This window comes from Takifugu flavidus, chromosome 8 (genome assembly GCF_003711565.1).
Source record: "Takifugu flavidus isolate HTHZ2018 chromosome 8, ASM371156v2, whole genome shotgun sequence".
NCBI lineage: Eukaryota > Metazoa > Chordata > Actinopteri > Tetraodontiformes > Tetraodontidae > Takifugu > Takifugu flavidus.
The window spans coordinates 6318311-6334874 of NC_079527.1; the positions used below are offsets into that span (position 1 = coordinate 6318311).

At 45.8% G+C, this 16564-nt stretch overlaps 1 protein-coding gene across 3 annotated transcripts in view; it reads right to left on the bottom strand.

Annotated features, from left to right (window-relative positions):
- The window catches only part of LOC130529682 (kazrin-like), a 101054-nt gene that overhangs the window by 74861 nt on the left and 9629 nt on the right, over window positions 1-16564 (bottom strand). For all 3 annotated transcript variants that reach the window (XM_057040144.1, XM_057040143.1, XM_057040145.1), the window contains exon 2: window positions 15457-15623. In XM_057040144.1, the coding sequence (XP_056896124.1) occupies window positions 15457-15623 (167 nt within the window). The remainder of the gene's footprint in view (window positions 1-15456; window positions 15624-16564) is intronic.

Here is a 16564-nt window from a genome sequence, read left to right on the forward strand (position 1 = left end):
AATACAGAGCTGTTCACAAAAGATCCTTCGTGACAATGTCTGAATGCTTGGAAACTATTGTGTATCTCCCTATATGACTCACGATGTCGACAAAATAGCCCTCCCGTTCCTGGAAAACGTTTGCTCTGCAGGATTACTCCCAATCACACAGCTACCGGGGACACGTTCCGATGGTTCGACCCATTTATAGTAATATTCACACTTTATATATTGGTTCATGTGTGAAAATTCACTCCAACACGTGTCCTCGTGTGATTGGCTAAGCTGGGTCACATGGTGACGTGAACACAAGTATGCAGGTATTCTCTACCACATGCAATCTAAGATGATGGCGGTTGATGTGCTGCAGCCAAAGTGAGTGAGTCAAGAGAATGGTCAGAAACAGGCTGTCACTCGCAGGCTGGCAGCAGTTTTGTTCTAATGGAACGGACCGAGCTGAGCGTCACTGCATTCTACGGTTCCTCAAAACCAATCTGGAGTCTGCTGCATCTTCTTTCACTGCTGCTGATTACATCTAAATCCCCCAAGTACATCTCCCCTCGTCCCCGTCTGCAGCCTAGACACAGTCGATCATTCCAGGCCGGTCGACACTGTTGACAGACCAGATGAGGGTGGGCGGGCGTGGGGGTAAATCATGCATTTTGAAAGGCTGCTAGCCCACCAGCAGGGCAGCTCGATCTGGTCTCATCAGTTTCCAACAGGGGCGGGGAGAAGTTAGAGGACAAGTTCTGCAGAGGTGGCGGGCAGCGAGCTCCCCCGGGATTTATGGGGTGGAAGCGGAAAGGAGAGTGGAACTACGACATTGGAAAATGACGCTGACGTGACGAAAGACATCACAAAACACTGTCCAGGAATGAGAGGAGGCAGAATGAAAATATTTGTCTTTATGGGGGGACTCAAGTCTGAATGAGTGATTATTTAAGTCCAGACGATTGGCCACAACTCCCCTTTCCTCACCAAAACCTCCCAGATTAGTTCCCTGCTCTTTGTTGGCGCTGACAGAAAATGACATTAATTCACAGCTCTCTCTAAATTCCATCTCCAAGAACGGCTAAAAACAGTGTGAGCTTTTGTGTGCCTATTAAACTGTCAATATGCGCTGATACAAAATATCTGTATCCTCCAGTCTCTCCACCTCACACGTTACCTCCTACATGTGTCCACGGCAACGGATCACTGGACAGGAAATCTAGTGAACCCTGGGAGCTTCTGCAGGCATTCTGACACAAAGGGAAGGGGCTAGTGATGGTTTTTGAGTTCTAATCTTTCTGCTTTCACCACCAGGCTAAAGGTTTTGGACCGTTCCCCATAAGAAGAATTGCGGCGATATCTTTGGCCCTGGCTCAAAAACAGGGGCTTTGCTGTCAGACCGAGAAGGTGAGAAGTTCAGGAAGTTCAGGCTGCGGCCCTAAAAGAAACGCAGCGTGCTGCACCGATCGATGCGACACTGGTATTAGACATAAACAAGCCTTTAGCATCAAGGCAGCGAGCCAGAAGGCGAGCAAATACACAAGACCGAGGTGAACGCCTCAGCGAGTCCGGGACGCTGGAACACCACCTAGAAAAGAAGACCCGTAAAAGGCAGAACCACGGCACAAAAGGCAACTGTTGAGTCCTCAGCGAGGTCATTGGCTGGTGGCCTCAGGACTCACAGATGGTCCGTCTTTCTATGGGAGCGTATTTGATGCTTTCAGTGCTGCGTTAATACGGTGTCTTTACACTCCATTAGGCTATTTGTGCATATCCACACGTGTGTATAATTATCCCTGAGAGAGGGAGAGAGCCATAAGGAGACAGAGAGCGAGTGTTTCGGTGGGAAACAGCTCCTGTCCCCTCTGCTCAGTATTCTGTGGCCGTCCCCCTGTTGGACGAGAACCGAGAGGAGCTGCTTTTAGATGCTGTGTGGGGGGGTGATGTTGGCTGGCCTGATGCATCTGTTCAAAACCATTTTCTTTCAAAGGCACAGCGCACGGACCACAAGCTCTCTGCTCTTCAACAACAAAGGGAGGGAAAATAACAGTTCCCATATCAGTGGGAATATGGGAAAACGATGAAAGTCTTTCTGATGGTGTTGATAGTAGCATTCTTGTTTCCTCTTTCTTTAATCGTGAGTTTAATTGTTAAGATTTTCGAGGCATAAATTCAACATAAAACCGTTTTCGCTTGAAGAATTCCAACAGGATTTAATCGGTTGGTGGGTTGAAGGCGTGAAGCGATGCTCGCTCTGTCTGAATAAAGCGCCGCACGCTTCTCATCATGAAGTCCAACCTGTGCCGTCTGTTTGCTCATTTGCTCGACCCCCCTCCTTCCTGCAATTCAGGATGAAACGCCTGTGGTTTACAAGAGCCGTGGACGTCAAAGTGGGTTGAGATTGAAGCCAATTCAACCACCTTCAATCACTCTTTTTTCCATATCCATTGCCTTCGGGTAGACACTGGACAAGTGGCCAGCTCGTATCACGGTGCTAACATAAAAACCACGCTCACATGCACATCTGAGGTCCTTTCAGAGTCACCAACTCACCTGTCCCCTGAATGCATGTCCACGGTGCTACCCGCTAAAAGTGTCAACACTATGGTGACATTGCTGTACCAGATACACAGATCTCTGTAGATTTAGATAGAATTGAGGGTATAAGTATTTGTTTGCATCGCTTCAAATGAGCTAAACCTGACCCACCAGTCACCAGGAGGGCCGGTTCTTCCTGAAATCAGAGCACCACGGCAGACACACAGACCCACCACATGGGCTACTGCCAGGAGTCTTAAATTAGGAACACACACATTTAAAGGACAATAAACTTTATATCACCTTCCTGAGCAGAACATTTGATAGCATTCTATTGGAAACAGAGTGGATAATATGGAGCCATAACATGCTTTAACAACCAAAGCATTAACTACAGACCGTGTGAAACCATCTGTTAACAGTCCTGCCCATAATGTATTAAAGAACCAAAAGACTGCATTCTCCAATTGGCATGTTTTAGCACAGCAAACTTAATTAGGACAAAGGAACACTCGCTGTGCACTCCACTCCAACACGCTGCCTGGGAGGGTCAGTTGGATCTGGGTTGTAAGCAGCGATAACCCCGTGCTAACATCACTTCTAAGAAGCTGAAACACGAGTCCTTGCACAGGCGCTGCTTAAGGGCCTTACAATACACTGGAAATATTATTGTTTGCAGTGCAAATGTATTGAAATTACTGTGGTTGTTGGACAAGATCTCTGCTGCTAGGTGGAACCCAGAGCCATTTGTTCAACATCTAGAATGTAAATCCTGTATTATGTATCAGCGATACATAATAAATCATAATGGCATACAGCTACAGAGATGCCAGGCTGCGTATGCTGTTGCAGCCTTGTTTAAATGCTTTGCATTTGTAAAACTGTTAATAGTTAATCTACAGAACGATGCAAAATAAGAATTATATATTATTCATTGGGTTTGGGAAGTTATTGTTCAATATTTATGACTCTAGATTGCCGAACATGCCCGATTTTCCTGTTACCTTGTAACATGTAGGATGCTAGTACAGATGTGATGAGGCCACTCTGGTCAGTGAATAGCTAACGAGGGAAGGCCAGCGTTAATAGAGCGGTGGAAGATAGGCTTAAATATGCTACGAAATCTATAATAGATTAAGGAGACTAATCCAAAGTGTTGTCAATATGGTGATGAGGCAGCAGCATTTGAGCGCGCCTCCCAGCTGTTACCACCAAGATTTCCACATGGTCGGACTTCGTCCGCTCGCTTTGCATCTGAATCTGATTTTCTAACTCAGTGAGCACGGTAAAAAAAGCACCAATGATCAGAGAAAAGTGCAGGTTTTACTTGAGTGGAATAAGCGCAGGTACAAGGTTAGTAAAAACCAAAGTGTCAATCACGCAGCTGCTCCGTTTATGGAGACGGGAATCTGCTTCCAGGAGTCAGAAGTGAGGAAAGATTAAATATTCATCACTGAAGTAATAAGTTCCCCCTCGTGCTGTACTTTGAGTACGCTTTGGCTGAAGCCTGAACACAATACACAAGATTCAGGTGCTTCACATTTCCTGCTGGAGACGTCCTTCATCCGTCTGCACTGACGCTGGACTTAAATTTTTTGTTCCAAGCTTTTCTCAGATTCTTTTATTCACCATGCGCGTTATTAGAAGTCCTGGAAGTTCTGTAAATCCAGAACTGAAATGTGGACGGCTGCTCCGAGCAGTTCCTCGCTCATCTCATGTTGCCTCAGACCTTCAGCACCGACGTTCCTTCATGTCTTCTGCAGCTCGAGCCAAAGGTTTTCCATAAACTAGACAACAGATCTGTTTCATTTCCAACTTGCCCCAGAATTGCTGGACGAGGTGGAGATCTGGACTGTGAAGGGTCGGATCCTCATCTTCGCTTCTTTCATAAACCAGAATCTGCCTTTTTATTTTAATGGGCAATTAAAGTAAAAACAGCAGAAACCTCTCAAATATAGCCAGTGTCCCAATATATTGAATAGTGCCCTTTATTTGCATAATAAGAATATTGATGCAGGTCCCCCTCTGTGGGTGCTAAAATGTTATTTCCTCATGTTGCTATGGTAGCTCAGAATGGACAAATTAGACTTGTACACAGCATGAACTTTGAGTATGAATTTCTAATTTTTCAGAATCAAAACTCAATTCTGACTCCCAGCATATATTATTGATATAGATAGCTAAAATGACTACAAACATTTGACCTGCACAAACACGTGGTGGAGGGGGGGAGAAAAAAGTCAATTTTGTTCCCCAGCAGCCACCGTAGGAGGTATAGTGTCGATTATTTGTGTGTTTTCGGCACTAGAGTCTACCAGACTGTCCAAACTGGACTTTTAAGGGAACTTTAAGGGAAGTGCTTTAGTTTGGGTGTCTTGTCTTTTTTCCCCACAATAAAAGCACCCAAAGAACGCAGAATTATAACGCAGTGGTACTGCCGGCACGTTTTGGTGCAACAGCAGTTAATAATTCCATTTTTATCCACCGTCAAATCGATTTCACCTCAAAGCAAACTTGATCACAAGCCTCAGCACACCTCAAAGGGATCAAACGACTCTACCTTTATCAGAGGGAGCGCACGTCGCTGAACCGCACGGGCGATCGATCAAGACAAGAATGACCGTGATTCATGGCCGTAATCGCCATAATTTACTGCCCGCGTCAGAAACGGCAGCACGCAGAATCATTCATGAGAGGAAAGTCCCAGATAAGTGCAGCGTAATTACCAGAGGAACAGAGATGAAGAGGACCAGAGGAGGAAAAGAAAGAGTCCAGAAATCCTGTTCTTGCATCCACAGAGATCCAAAATGGGCCCTGAAGTTTCCCCTTTTAAGGTCAAGTTCAGGGAGGTTAACATGCAGCGACAAGAGGCTTCATAATTCAAAGGCTGATGAGTGAGAAAGACGCACAGCAGCAGGGATCAATGCAGGAAAACTCCACCTGTTCTTGTTCTTTAAGGTTACACCCTCAGCAAACACCATGAATAATCCATGATGGGGACGCGGCAGGACATTAGAGCAGCGTTCCGTTCCGGTCAACATTGGGGAATTTGGCAGCTCATCCATCATGTTCAGGCGAGATCTTATCAAAGAGAAGAACGGAGTCATAAATAACGTCCGCGCCGACGACGCGTCGGGAAACGCACTTCAATACGTCAAATTCATTTTAGTATTCCGCTTGGACGGGATGCGTGGAGCGGGATAGAAAAATGCAATAACTTTTCTCTCTTTCCACGTAATTTGACGATGTGGAAATGTTTCTGCCTCATTTGTTCCGCCGCCTCATCGTGTCACAACATTGATATTACCGCCGCCGCGGAGGTCGCGGTTCAGATCCTGGTCACGCCAGTGTGACGGAGCGGGTTTTGTTTGGTTGGTTTTGATCAGTTCAGCTCACAGTTAAAGATCTTGCTCATTATTATCAGACCTTTTCAACGTGGGGTCGTTCCTTTGGCCTGAATTCACCAGAGCGGTCCACTGAAATCTGACCAGAAAAGAGACATGTGGAATTCCTCCTACGGTTTACTGCCATATAAAAGTGGAAATAAATGAGCAAATGGATCATTTGAGTGAGAGATCCCGACCAGAACGGGGTGTGCTGCTTCTACCTCCAGGACTCTCGGCGGCTCCTGCAACGATGATGCCTTCCCAGAGAAATCTATTGCTCGTGAATTTGGAATTCAAGCTCTCGCAACGTGCTGAATACGTAACAGAGACAGATTTTTTTCTGTAACTCTGCTGTTTACATACTGCGACACTCTGACCTTTGCAGACAGAACGGCAGCGCGGCGCTGGGAGAGAGTCGAACGCCCAAACTGACCTTTTCTGATGAATGCGGACGAAGCGCGGGCTGATCCTGAAGTCATCAGGCCTCTCTCATCAGAATTAATATGAATCAAAATCAATCAGGAATTAAACGGCTTTTGTTCGCTCTCTATTCCGGCTGGGTAATCGACCTGGGCGCAGCCTCAAATAGATCCTGTGAACCTGGATGTTAGCTGGTGTCACTTCCATTTCCTCCAGTTAATTAATACATAACATTTATTATTGGATTCTTTTCGGTAAACGTCAATCATTTTACACCACAAAGGGGTCCGAATTTGCATACGACCATAGTGTCTGTGTTACAGCAAGCAATTAATATCTGGACCGGGTCCACAGCTCACCCCTCTGATAATAAATGGTATTAAAAAAGAGTTTTTAAGCTCCAATTCATCTGTTGTGGTTTGGGAGTTCTTGTCGCTTCTGGACACATCATCCGAGGAGATGTTTTCTGATGCGGCATCGGACACCTATTGTCTGATTGGTCAAAGTTGCGAAGTGGGCGTGGTCAACGCCAAAAAGGCAAAATGCGGGCTTTTCCACCGAGATTGTGCATCGACGGATCGTGTTGAGGAACAGCCGGCTTACACATCGTGTAAAACACAGTCAGAAATGCAGAGAGAGGTAGCCCGAGGAGAGGCGATCGTCTGGGATGGCGACACCATGACGACAAATTCTCGAATTTCTCGCCACCTCGAGAAAACCCACAGGTTTCTCCGTTCTATGTAACAGCTGCTCTTCTCAGTCATGCCAGGAATGTCTTCACTGCCGACACTAAAGGGAAAGATCAGCTCTTCTGGTCATATCAGTGAGCACCATGTGTTCTTCCACGCCGGCCCCCGCACATCAGAAACGGCATCACACGATCATGCGTGTCACCCATTGGATGCGACACGCAGCCGTGACATCCTGAGGATCCACCCACCACCGCAGAGCTGAGGGCACCGACCTGGCCACCAAACTCCCCAGCTCCCCATCCAATCAAGCATTCATGGGATGTCACGGATCAAATACAGTCCTCCCCCAATCTCCCCTCGAACACTGAACCGGATAACCGGAGAAAATCCTCGGAGGTCCAAGCAGCAAGAGGTCACCGAGGCCGTTAACTGGAGCAAATACACCGCCAGGCGGGTCAATCAAAAGATCAGCGCGATATAAATGGATGTTGGGTTTTTCCGTCTGTGTAATTTGGGACTAATGAAACAGGAGTGGAGATGCACATCGCCCCCATGTTCTGAGTTCTTATTATTTGTTTTCAGTTGGAGGAAAACCAGGATTTCCTTGCGTGTTCCATCAATTTTCTGCCTCACGCCTGACGTGCGGCACCTCTTGATAGCGGCACACACACATAGCTCGCGCGGTGTCTCTCACCGATATCACACAAAGAGAAGTGAAACAAACAAACAAGGCAGCAGACAGACAGATGCGTCCGTTATTAAAAAAAGATCGATTTCCAAACCGCTCAAACATATAGGAAATTGCAGCCTTGCCTCAGGATATTGCTCTAAGCTGACGTCTCGTTGCCGCGGCCACGCTGAGATATGAGCCATCTGCGGCCGATTTCAAAATCCCACCACGTGCTTATCAGCAACCATCTCACAACTTGTGCCAGATAGTCAGATGCTACATTACAGGACCGACATCCAAACGCATCCCCGGGAAGCCACAACCAATCAAACCCCGTCCGGTCAACGTTAGACTCATAATATACATGGAAACAGGCTTGTAGGATAACTGTGTGAATCTGTGCTAAAAATAAAAACAAGAGGTTCATTTTTGTAAAACTATTACACTGTTAAAAACTGAAATCTATCTGTCTGCACACATACATGTACACACTGATCCAAGGACAGGTAATAAGACAAACAGACCTCTCCTTCACTCTATTAGTAACAACAGAGTTGCTGATTTGGCACGTGCTAAAAGACTCCGGGGATCAGAGCACATCTGCCAGCAGAGAGAATAAGAGTTGTTCCAGTTTAATATTTATCTATCGCACGAGGCGGAGTTATCAGGAGACGCTAAATTTAAAGACGCTCAAGCATGCCCAGAGTCAGCGAAATACAGCTCTGGTGACAGAAAGCCAGGAAATGGTATAAGAGGACCCATCAGCAGGCGAGAGAGAAGCAGAGGAGGAGACATGAATGAAGATAAGGCGAGGAGCGGGTGGGACACCTTCACCTTAAACTCAGTCAAAGAGGCGCAGCGATTAGGAAAGCAGTCAGCTTAAACCCTGACAACTCTAAAAAAAAAAAAATGCTTTTTTTGTATTACATAACAGGCAAATAATAATTAAAAACCTCTTTAATAAAAACCTTTGGGTGGAAAAAGGATGCAAATATGAGGACGAGGATGTCCTATTTTTAATCCTTTAAAGGCGTAATTGAATTGGATGTTTGCCTAATTAAGACAACAGCTGCCAAGAAGAAAATACAGAAGAGCTGGAAACAAGCGCTTGCTGGCTGAAATGGGCACAATCTTCCTGGAGCAATGTAACAAAACGTCGTAAATGTAACTGAAAATACATTTAAACATATTTATTTATACATTGACATGCGAGCAGATGCAGCATTGTGGCGGTGAGGATAAAAATGTGGCACGTTGCAGCTCATCTAATCCGTAACTTGGAAGCCTATAGTTGTCTGACATTTTAAAATGAAATAAAGGCAGTTAAACCGCGCAGCTACGGCGACAATCTAAACTTCCTGTTTTAATTTTTAACTTTTCTGTATAGCACGTGGCATATTGCTGCCACCCACGGGACATACCTGGTATTACACTCAAGCTCAGCTCCCCAATGGAAGAAAAAAAAAAGCTTGTTTTTGTCTTAATTGCTTAATTATTATTTTCAAAGCAAGGTGAACTAAAATTCTCTTCTGGTGGTCTTTGTAGCGACACCATAGCAACAACCTCCCCCCTCCGAAATCTTTTAAAATAGAATCCGTGATTCATCGTCCTGCTGAGGCTCTCAGAAACAGGTGAAGCCACAACAGCTTCCTTTTTGGTGTGGATGCATTCCAATGTCTGGTCAAGTCCTCAAAATCCCCCCTCACACATTTAGAAAAAAAAAAAGGAACTATGCCATCACTGTAGGTGATGTCGTGCCCAGAATAACTCCTGGAAAACTGTCCTTTCCCATTTCCTCTGGTGATTCAATCATGAGATGATCCCAAGATCACCAGCACGTTATGCTATGATACTAAAGTCCAACAGATAAGCAAATTTGAACTGTTTAGAGAAGAAAATGTGTTTGTCATTGCAGTCAAACAGATGAAATTGAAACGAGAGGAGATCTCAGAGTCCAGAGGAGGCGAGATTTCTCTGAGATATGGTTGTATAGTTTCATTCACAGATGGACGGCTGATTGGCTGCCAGGATTATCACACACTCTGCTGACTTTGAAGTCTTGTGACTGGGAAGAATTCACATTAGGGATGTGAGCCATGCAGCGCCTCAGATCTCTGCACCAGAGGATGAGTGAGCAGTTACCCCCCTCTGGGTTATTCAGTCGGAGCACTTATTTTCCACAAAGGCGTGCTCCTCCGATGGAGGTATGGAGACACACGGAATTCTAATCTATAGGTCTTCGAAAGACACACCAGTTTGTTTGCAACAGGAAAAACCTACAGCCAGCATATTTACTGGCCTAATATCCCAATGAAACCTTCAAATGGGTCTTTTATGTCACCCAGCACAGAGCCGCTAGTGAGTGAGTTCAGGTTGTTGGATGGATGGATGGATGGATGGATGGATGGATGGATGGATGGATGGATGGATGGATGGATGGATGGATGGATGGATGGATGGATGGTGAGCCAAGGATGTGGTACTAGTGAGAGGAACTCTAAGGATGATGGGCACTAGCCAGCCACATGTTATTAGCTTCTTTATTGATTCCTCCAACCCTCATTCAAGAGGGAATAATTGAGGAGTCGGATGGGGGCCCAGACAGCAGCACAAGTGCTTCTCAAATCGTGGATTAGAGCACTTACAGACAGGCGGCTCCAAACTCCAGCTAAATCCTAGACTGGAGCAGAGAGCTGTGCATGTCTCCGCTTCATCTTCCATAATTGGTGATCATTCATTAACAATGGGTGCTGATCGTGTCAGTCATCTCAATGGGTTATTGTGCTGCGTACTGCTAATTATATTTGCTGGGTTGTTTTGAGTTTTATTGGTTTACTGGGTGATATGGTGAGAGTTTTCTATCACTGGGTTCATAAATGTTCACGGTAACTCCAAATATGAGAAATAAAGGTGTCATTTGTTTATTATCGGCAGAACTTCTCGTCATGATGCTCATTACATCAGGTCTCAAACATTATCTTGGTGGAGTTTACTAAATAAACCTTTGCAGTCTGTTACCAAGGATACTGTGTTGCATGTAGCAGATGTAATAGTTAGTGGAGATAAAGGTTGGAGCTAACAGTCCCAGGGCCTGGGAAGATTACGGAGACAACAGCGACTCTTACATGCACAACTAGCTTCATTATTTTTATCTGCAGTGAACCTCTGGGGTGTGCGCTTGCCTCGGCTAAACACTGTAGCTATGGGTACAGCACATGTCTGTCTCAGAGACAGAGCGAAGCAGCTCTGAAAGCATGTTTGTTTGAAATTGAGGGTAATTTGTTCGATCTTTGGGAGAGAAGTACTTGTGAGGGAAAGGAGCAGGGGGACGCAGCGAGAGGGTCTGCTGTGCGAGCGAGGTTGGGCCATTATCTCTCGCTAAGATTGTCTTTTAGTTCCTCTCCTGGTGGGCTAGTTCCACACGTCCAGTGTGGCAGTTTTCAAAATAAAGGTATATGTCTAACGTGACCACAAGCTAATTATGCACATATAAAAATAGAAGCTAAATGGAGCAGATGAAACAGAATTTTCATAATGGTTATTCTAAACATCACGTCTGATCTGTGGGGGCAGCGAGGCAAAGACAAACACAACCTCTTAATCAATCTGTTATCGTCTCTGAACCTGACTGTGCTAAAAGCACTGACCAACAATACTGCAAAATAAGATAAAATGTGTTTTGGGTTTTTATTATAACGAGGAAACAGAGCAGGTCTGTCTGAAGAAGATACCAGCATCCGGACTCCTCTATTTAAGTTCAAATCAGGTGACTGACTGAGCAGTTTGGTGGTGTTTTTATGCCGCGGTCTCCATGGAGAACAGAAAAGAATACGGAAGACTGTTGGGGCCACCCATGAGAAGGAGGTAAATTTCTTTCTTTTTTATTGTACGCTTCGAGACAAAAGTTCAAAATCTTGAGAATAAAGTCAAAATTCAACGCTGTCAGTGGAACTTTTTGTGGCAGTTTTAAAATAAAGTTTCACAAACTTAATCATGGGTGTCAGACAGGTTAATGTAACTCACAGTCACACAAACAGACGCTCAGCATGAGGGATTTATTTTCCTTTAAGTTCCCCCTTAACTGTCAACACGGACACTACGAATCCCAAGCTAACTTCAGGGTCGTATCTCTTCAAAGACCCATTACTCATAACCACTCTGTTTGTGAGCTAAAGGAGGAAGTATTGTTTTGTTGCTAAAGTCAAATCCAAAGTGCAGTGTCATCTGCGCAGCATTTTGAAGAAGCAACCACCAATGTGCTGATGTTGGATTCTCAAGGATGACTCTTTTGTCAGGACTCTATTTCATTCCTTTATCCTTGACATTTCAACTTTTTTTTCTAAGTGAAAGATGGAAAAAGAACTTATTTTGCTGTTTGAGTCATGCTTGCAGACGAAGGCTGCACACGTTGCATCCTTGATAGGTCTTAAGTGCATTGCAGGGGGGGGGGGGGGGGGGTCCCCATTTCTATACCTCCTTTAGAGACCTTGACCTTGGACCTCTCGAACTTGGCTGATCAGATTGCAGTCTAAAATGGAGGCGCTATGGCAACCGTGCTGTTTGCCATGGTGACCGCTAAAGCCACGCCGCCAAGCCACCGACTGACCAAAATTAGGGTGGAAAGTTCTGGTGATGTGAGTCAGACAGAGTCGCCCACCCAGAAGTATCAGTATTTTTACAATCTGCCCCTTTCAGATCTATTTTCCCAAAGGACATACTGATATTTACTGTCCTATAATCATCACATTAATATTCCTATCCGGAAAAGAACTAATGTTTTTTTTTCCAAAATGAGTTGAGGTTTCAATAGTGCACCAACTGGACATCCAATTAAAAAAAAAAAAAAGAGTTAAAAGAGCCGACTTCATTTTTTGACAGGCACATTGAGGTCCCGGACCACTCGATAAATATTCCCACAAAGAAAATCGTTTCGACTCATTTAGATGGAGCAGACTTGGAAGAGCAACGTGAATAGCCTTACTTAGAATATGGAAATGACCGATGATAATGGCTTCCCCTCCGAGCGAGCTGCCGTCCGTGAGGAAGAATCATTCCCCAAATTCAAGCATCGCGCCGGAGCGGCGAACTGGGATGAGCTAATTTGGACTGCTGGAAAACACACAACAGATGAAGACAAAACCCACTTTGAACCAAATTACCCAATTCCCATTCTCATTTATCACACTCTGGGGTTGAGCCAGGCCCTAATAAGCTATCGCTATAGCGACACCGCCTGAGTGGCCCTCAGTGGAGCAGGACCTATTAGAGAGCCTGGTGGAGGCAAGGAAGGAGGTTGAGGGGGCAGATGGGTCCCGGGTGATGTTTAATGCATGTGGAAGAAGAGCGTAGAGGCGGGTCAGCTGAGGCCCCAGACGGACTTGCCCCTCCCTCTTCCTCCACATTACGCCACCTCCATCCTTTGAGACGAGCCGGCAAGTGCCGCCCCGCGATCCAGTCCAAAGGTCGAGAAGTTCTGGCTAATCTGTGCAGAAAATATAAACCATATCTGGTCTAACAGCCACGGGGACGTGGGGACCAGGACAGGCCCTAAACGCAAGGCAGACGCCAGGAACCTGTGCTGTTTATGCAACACACACACACACACACACACATATGAGCTTTTTCCAATCTAGAAAATATTTTCATTGTGTGGATTTATTTAAAAAAAAAAAAATAACAAAAGGAAGGAAAAGGGATCCTGGTGGGTCGGAATCAACGTCCCCCGCGCCTCGGATGAGTGGCGGCTGAGTTAATTTAGGCCCAGCCAGGTTCAGCTGGACGCGGAGGAGGTGGAGGGAGGGTCAGAGGTCGATCTCCTCCCAGCGTGACTGGAGGATGCGCGGCAGATGGATCTTCAGAGGAACGCAAGCGTCCACAGAAACTCTGTGGTGACCCGCCTCGGGTCGGCGATGATGTCACCGTGTTCCGATCGCTTGTCGGCGCCGAACAAAAAAGGACTTTGGATTCTTAAGTTTGTGCCTCCACAACAGGGGCCGCGGCCCACGGGCTCTGCAGAACACCGGCGTCGGCCGAGCAAACGTCCGGATGAAGCCTCAGCTGGTGGATTGGACGGGTCCGCTGTAGATCTTTTGAAGCTGAATTCTAAAGTACACAAAGACCTCTTTGGTCCCCTTTAAATGGACCACGGTTCATTTAACGTGTCGGCCTCCTCCAACCTTCTCTGTGTGGTGAACAGGATTTTCTGTTATTGCCCCCAGATTATTAAATGTTATTTTTATTAATTATTAATGAAAGTGTGAAACATTGGGGGTTTATTTACGTTTGACGCCTCTCTAATGGCTCTGGCACACCAATCACTTATCTCAGAAAGAAATAGTGTTTACTGTTGTTTGGCGCTGTCAAGGGATTTAATTTTTGTAGAATTCCAGCTATAATGAGGCCAAAGTGACAAGTAACATAAAGAAAAAGCACGGGATCTGACGGGATCCTGCCTCTCCCAACAGGAGCCGAATCCTCGCCTCCTCCCTGGGAAAGGGCCGCTGAATGTATCCGACAAAAGAGGAGAAAACAATAGAAAGCCTCTGTTGCTCCTGAAGGTGAGCTACCTGGAGGAAGACTTACTTCCTGGAGTCTAAACATGAGCTGCATCTTCAGGAGACATGGCTCCAGAGCTGTTCTCACACACCACTCTTCATCTTTCACCGCTCCCACATGGCGCTACGGGTCTGCCAGGTGCTCACACAAACTCGGATTTTCTCTGTTTCCGGCATGTCTTTTTTCCTCCCAGATCACGTTATTCAGCAATTTATGAGGGGGATTAAGTGCAGCATTAGTGGATAAGCTCAGCACACATTAAGTCTGTGACAAATGGTTATTTTAAAGCGGAATTTAGTCCCAGTGGAGCCTGTATTCATTTAAATAGAAGCACCACATCAAAGTTTAGCTGGCAAAACTCTGCAGGAATGAATTTAATTCACTGCTGCCACATGAAAGTATTTGGGAAATATGTACCTAACTGTAAAGTCTATTGTTTCTTCTTTGATTTTCTGTTATTGTCTTTTACAGCCCCACTCTCTGTTCCTCTACCTTTCCTTTGTAGATTATCCCTCTCTTTTGCACGTATATTTCAACTCTTTGTTGGGCCTCCTGCAGCTCCAGGAGCTACTGTTGCTGTCTTTGCTGATCTATGCCTGCTTGTTTTGTTCAGATGAATTAATAAAAAGAAATGACTCTTTGCCTCTGGTGTTAATAAACAGTGGGATTTTATCCTCTTCAGAGGTGTTTCACCTATAATGTCCCTGGTGACATGACAACGACCTGCTGTAAACGCGTCAGTTTCAATTTGAGTAATAAAAACGCTGAGAAATGGACAGTACTGGAGGTTCCACCAGTAGTTACGCCTGAAACCGTCCTCAGCTAAACTGGGCCTGATTTGAATCTTTAGTTCCTGCCAACAGCACAGAAGCTCAGTCATCTTGGACTGAAGCGCTGGAGCTTGTTACGTTCCTTCATCAAGCTTCATCCCAGGATCAGAAACTCTCACCAGAAAGAATAAATCTGTCACAGTGGCCTCGGTCTGGCTTCTCTACCTGTCCCTGATGCCACGTTACCTTCTGCTTCTCGATCGGCACAACAAATAACCGCTCGGTCACAAAGAGAGGAGAGGAGAAAAGACTGAAAATAGATGGGATTTTCTGCTCCACACACTGTCCAAATGGTGGGGAAACAGGGGAAAAGGGTCTGTGTTCCGTGTCTTAACTCTCAGGGTAAAAATATGACACCGGCAGGTTTCAGTTTTGGAAAGTAATGTTCCCCGTACCTGTGCGTCGACGAGGAGGTGCCTCATCAGGGTCATGGACTTCTGGAGCGTCTCCTTCTCCGGAGGACAGAAGGTGCGCACCTCCTCCTCCTCCTCTTTCACTGGCGCCGGTCCAGTCACCATGAAGCTCGCAATCTGGTCGTTCAGGCTGTTGAGGGACTGCACAGCTGGAGGGGGAGAGGACGAGAAATGGCCCCACAAACGGGGGCCGTTAGTGTGAGTTTAGCTGGAGAATTAGCATTAATCATTATTAATTAATTAACAGTGATCTGTAAAGGATAAATGCATCCCTTCGCTTCAAGAGTAAATCTCTCAATGTAAAAGCACCAAACACACACACACACACACACACTTTCTGGTATTTCTATCACTGTGGGGACTCTCGTCGACAAAATAAATGACCTTGCTCCCTACCAACCCCAAGCATCTGAACTGACCCCCGACCTTAACCCTGACCTAAACCCAATGATAACCTCGACCTTAAAACTGTGTCTGAACCCTCAAACAGGCCTTTGAAGTAGTGAAGCCCAGCCACAGTTGCCCAACCTTACAAAGACGTCCTCACTTGTAGGATTAGTATTTTAGTACTCAGTGTACCAAATGTAAGGACGCACACACACACACTTGGGGATTTAAAAGCAGCCTCTTGCTGAGCAGAAACAGTTTCCTGCTGTCTCACTGCAGACGCCCGGCTCCGTGGACGCCCTCGCTGCTCCACAATGTTCCGTGGCGGCCTGAGAGTCTTCCTGTTGTTGTTTCCTTTCCTCGCCCTTGTCCATCCTGGCAAACCTCTTCTTTCAGGTTTCCTCCCCAGCCACGCTTCCGCATTGTTATTGAGAAAAATGCTTACAGTATTTCCTCAACACCCCCCTCACACACACACACACTCACATATACGCACACACACATTAGCCATTAATCCCATTTCATCTTAGAAAGGTCAGCACAACTATTTCCAAGGCCACCCACATGGTGGAAACCCCGGACAGTAAAAAATGACAGAGGAATGTCCATATTTCTCGTGTTTTTCACTCTCCATTCATTATTTTCCCCCTCAGAATATGAACATTCCCAGCAGCTCAAACACCCATTTCTGTTCTTTCTAACT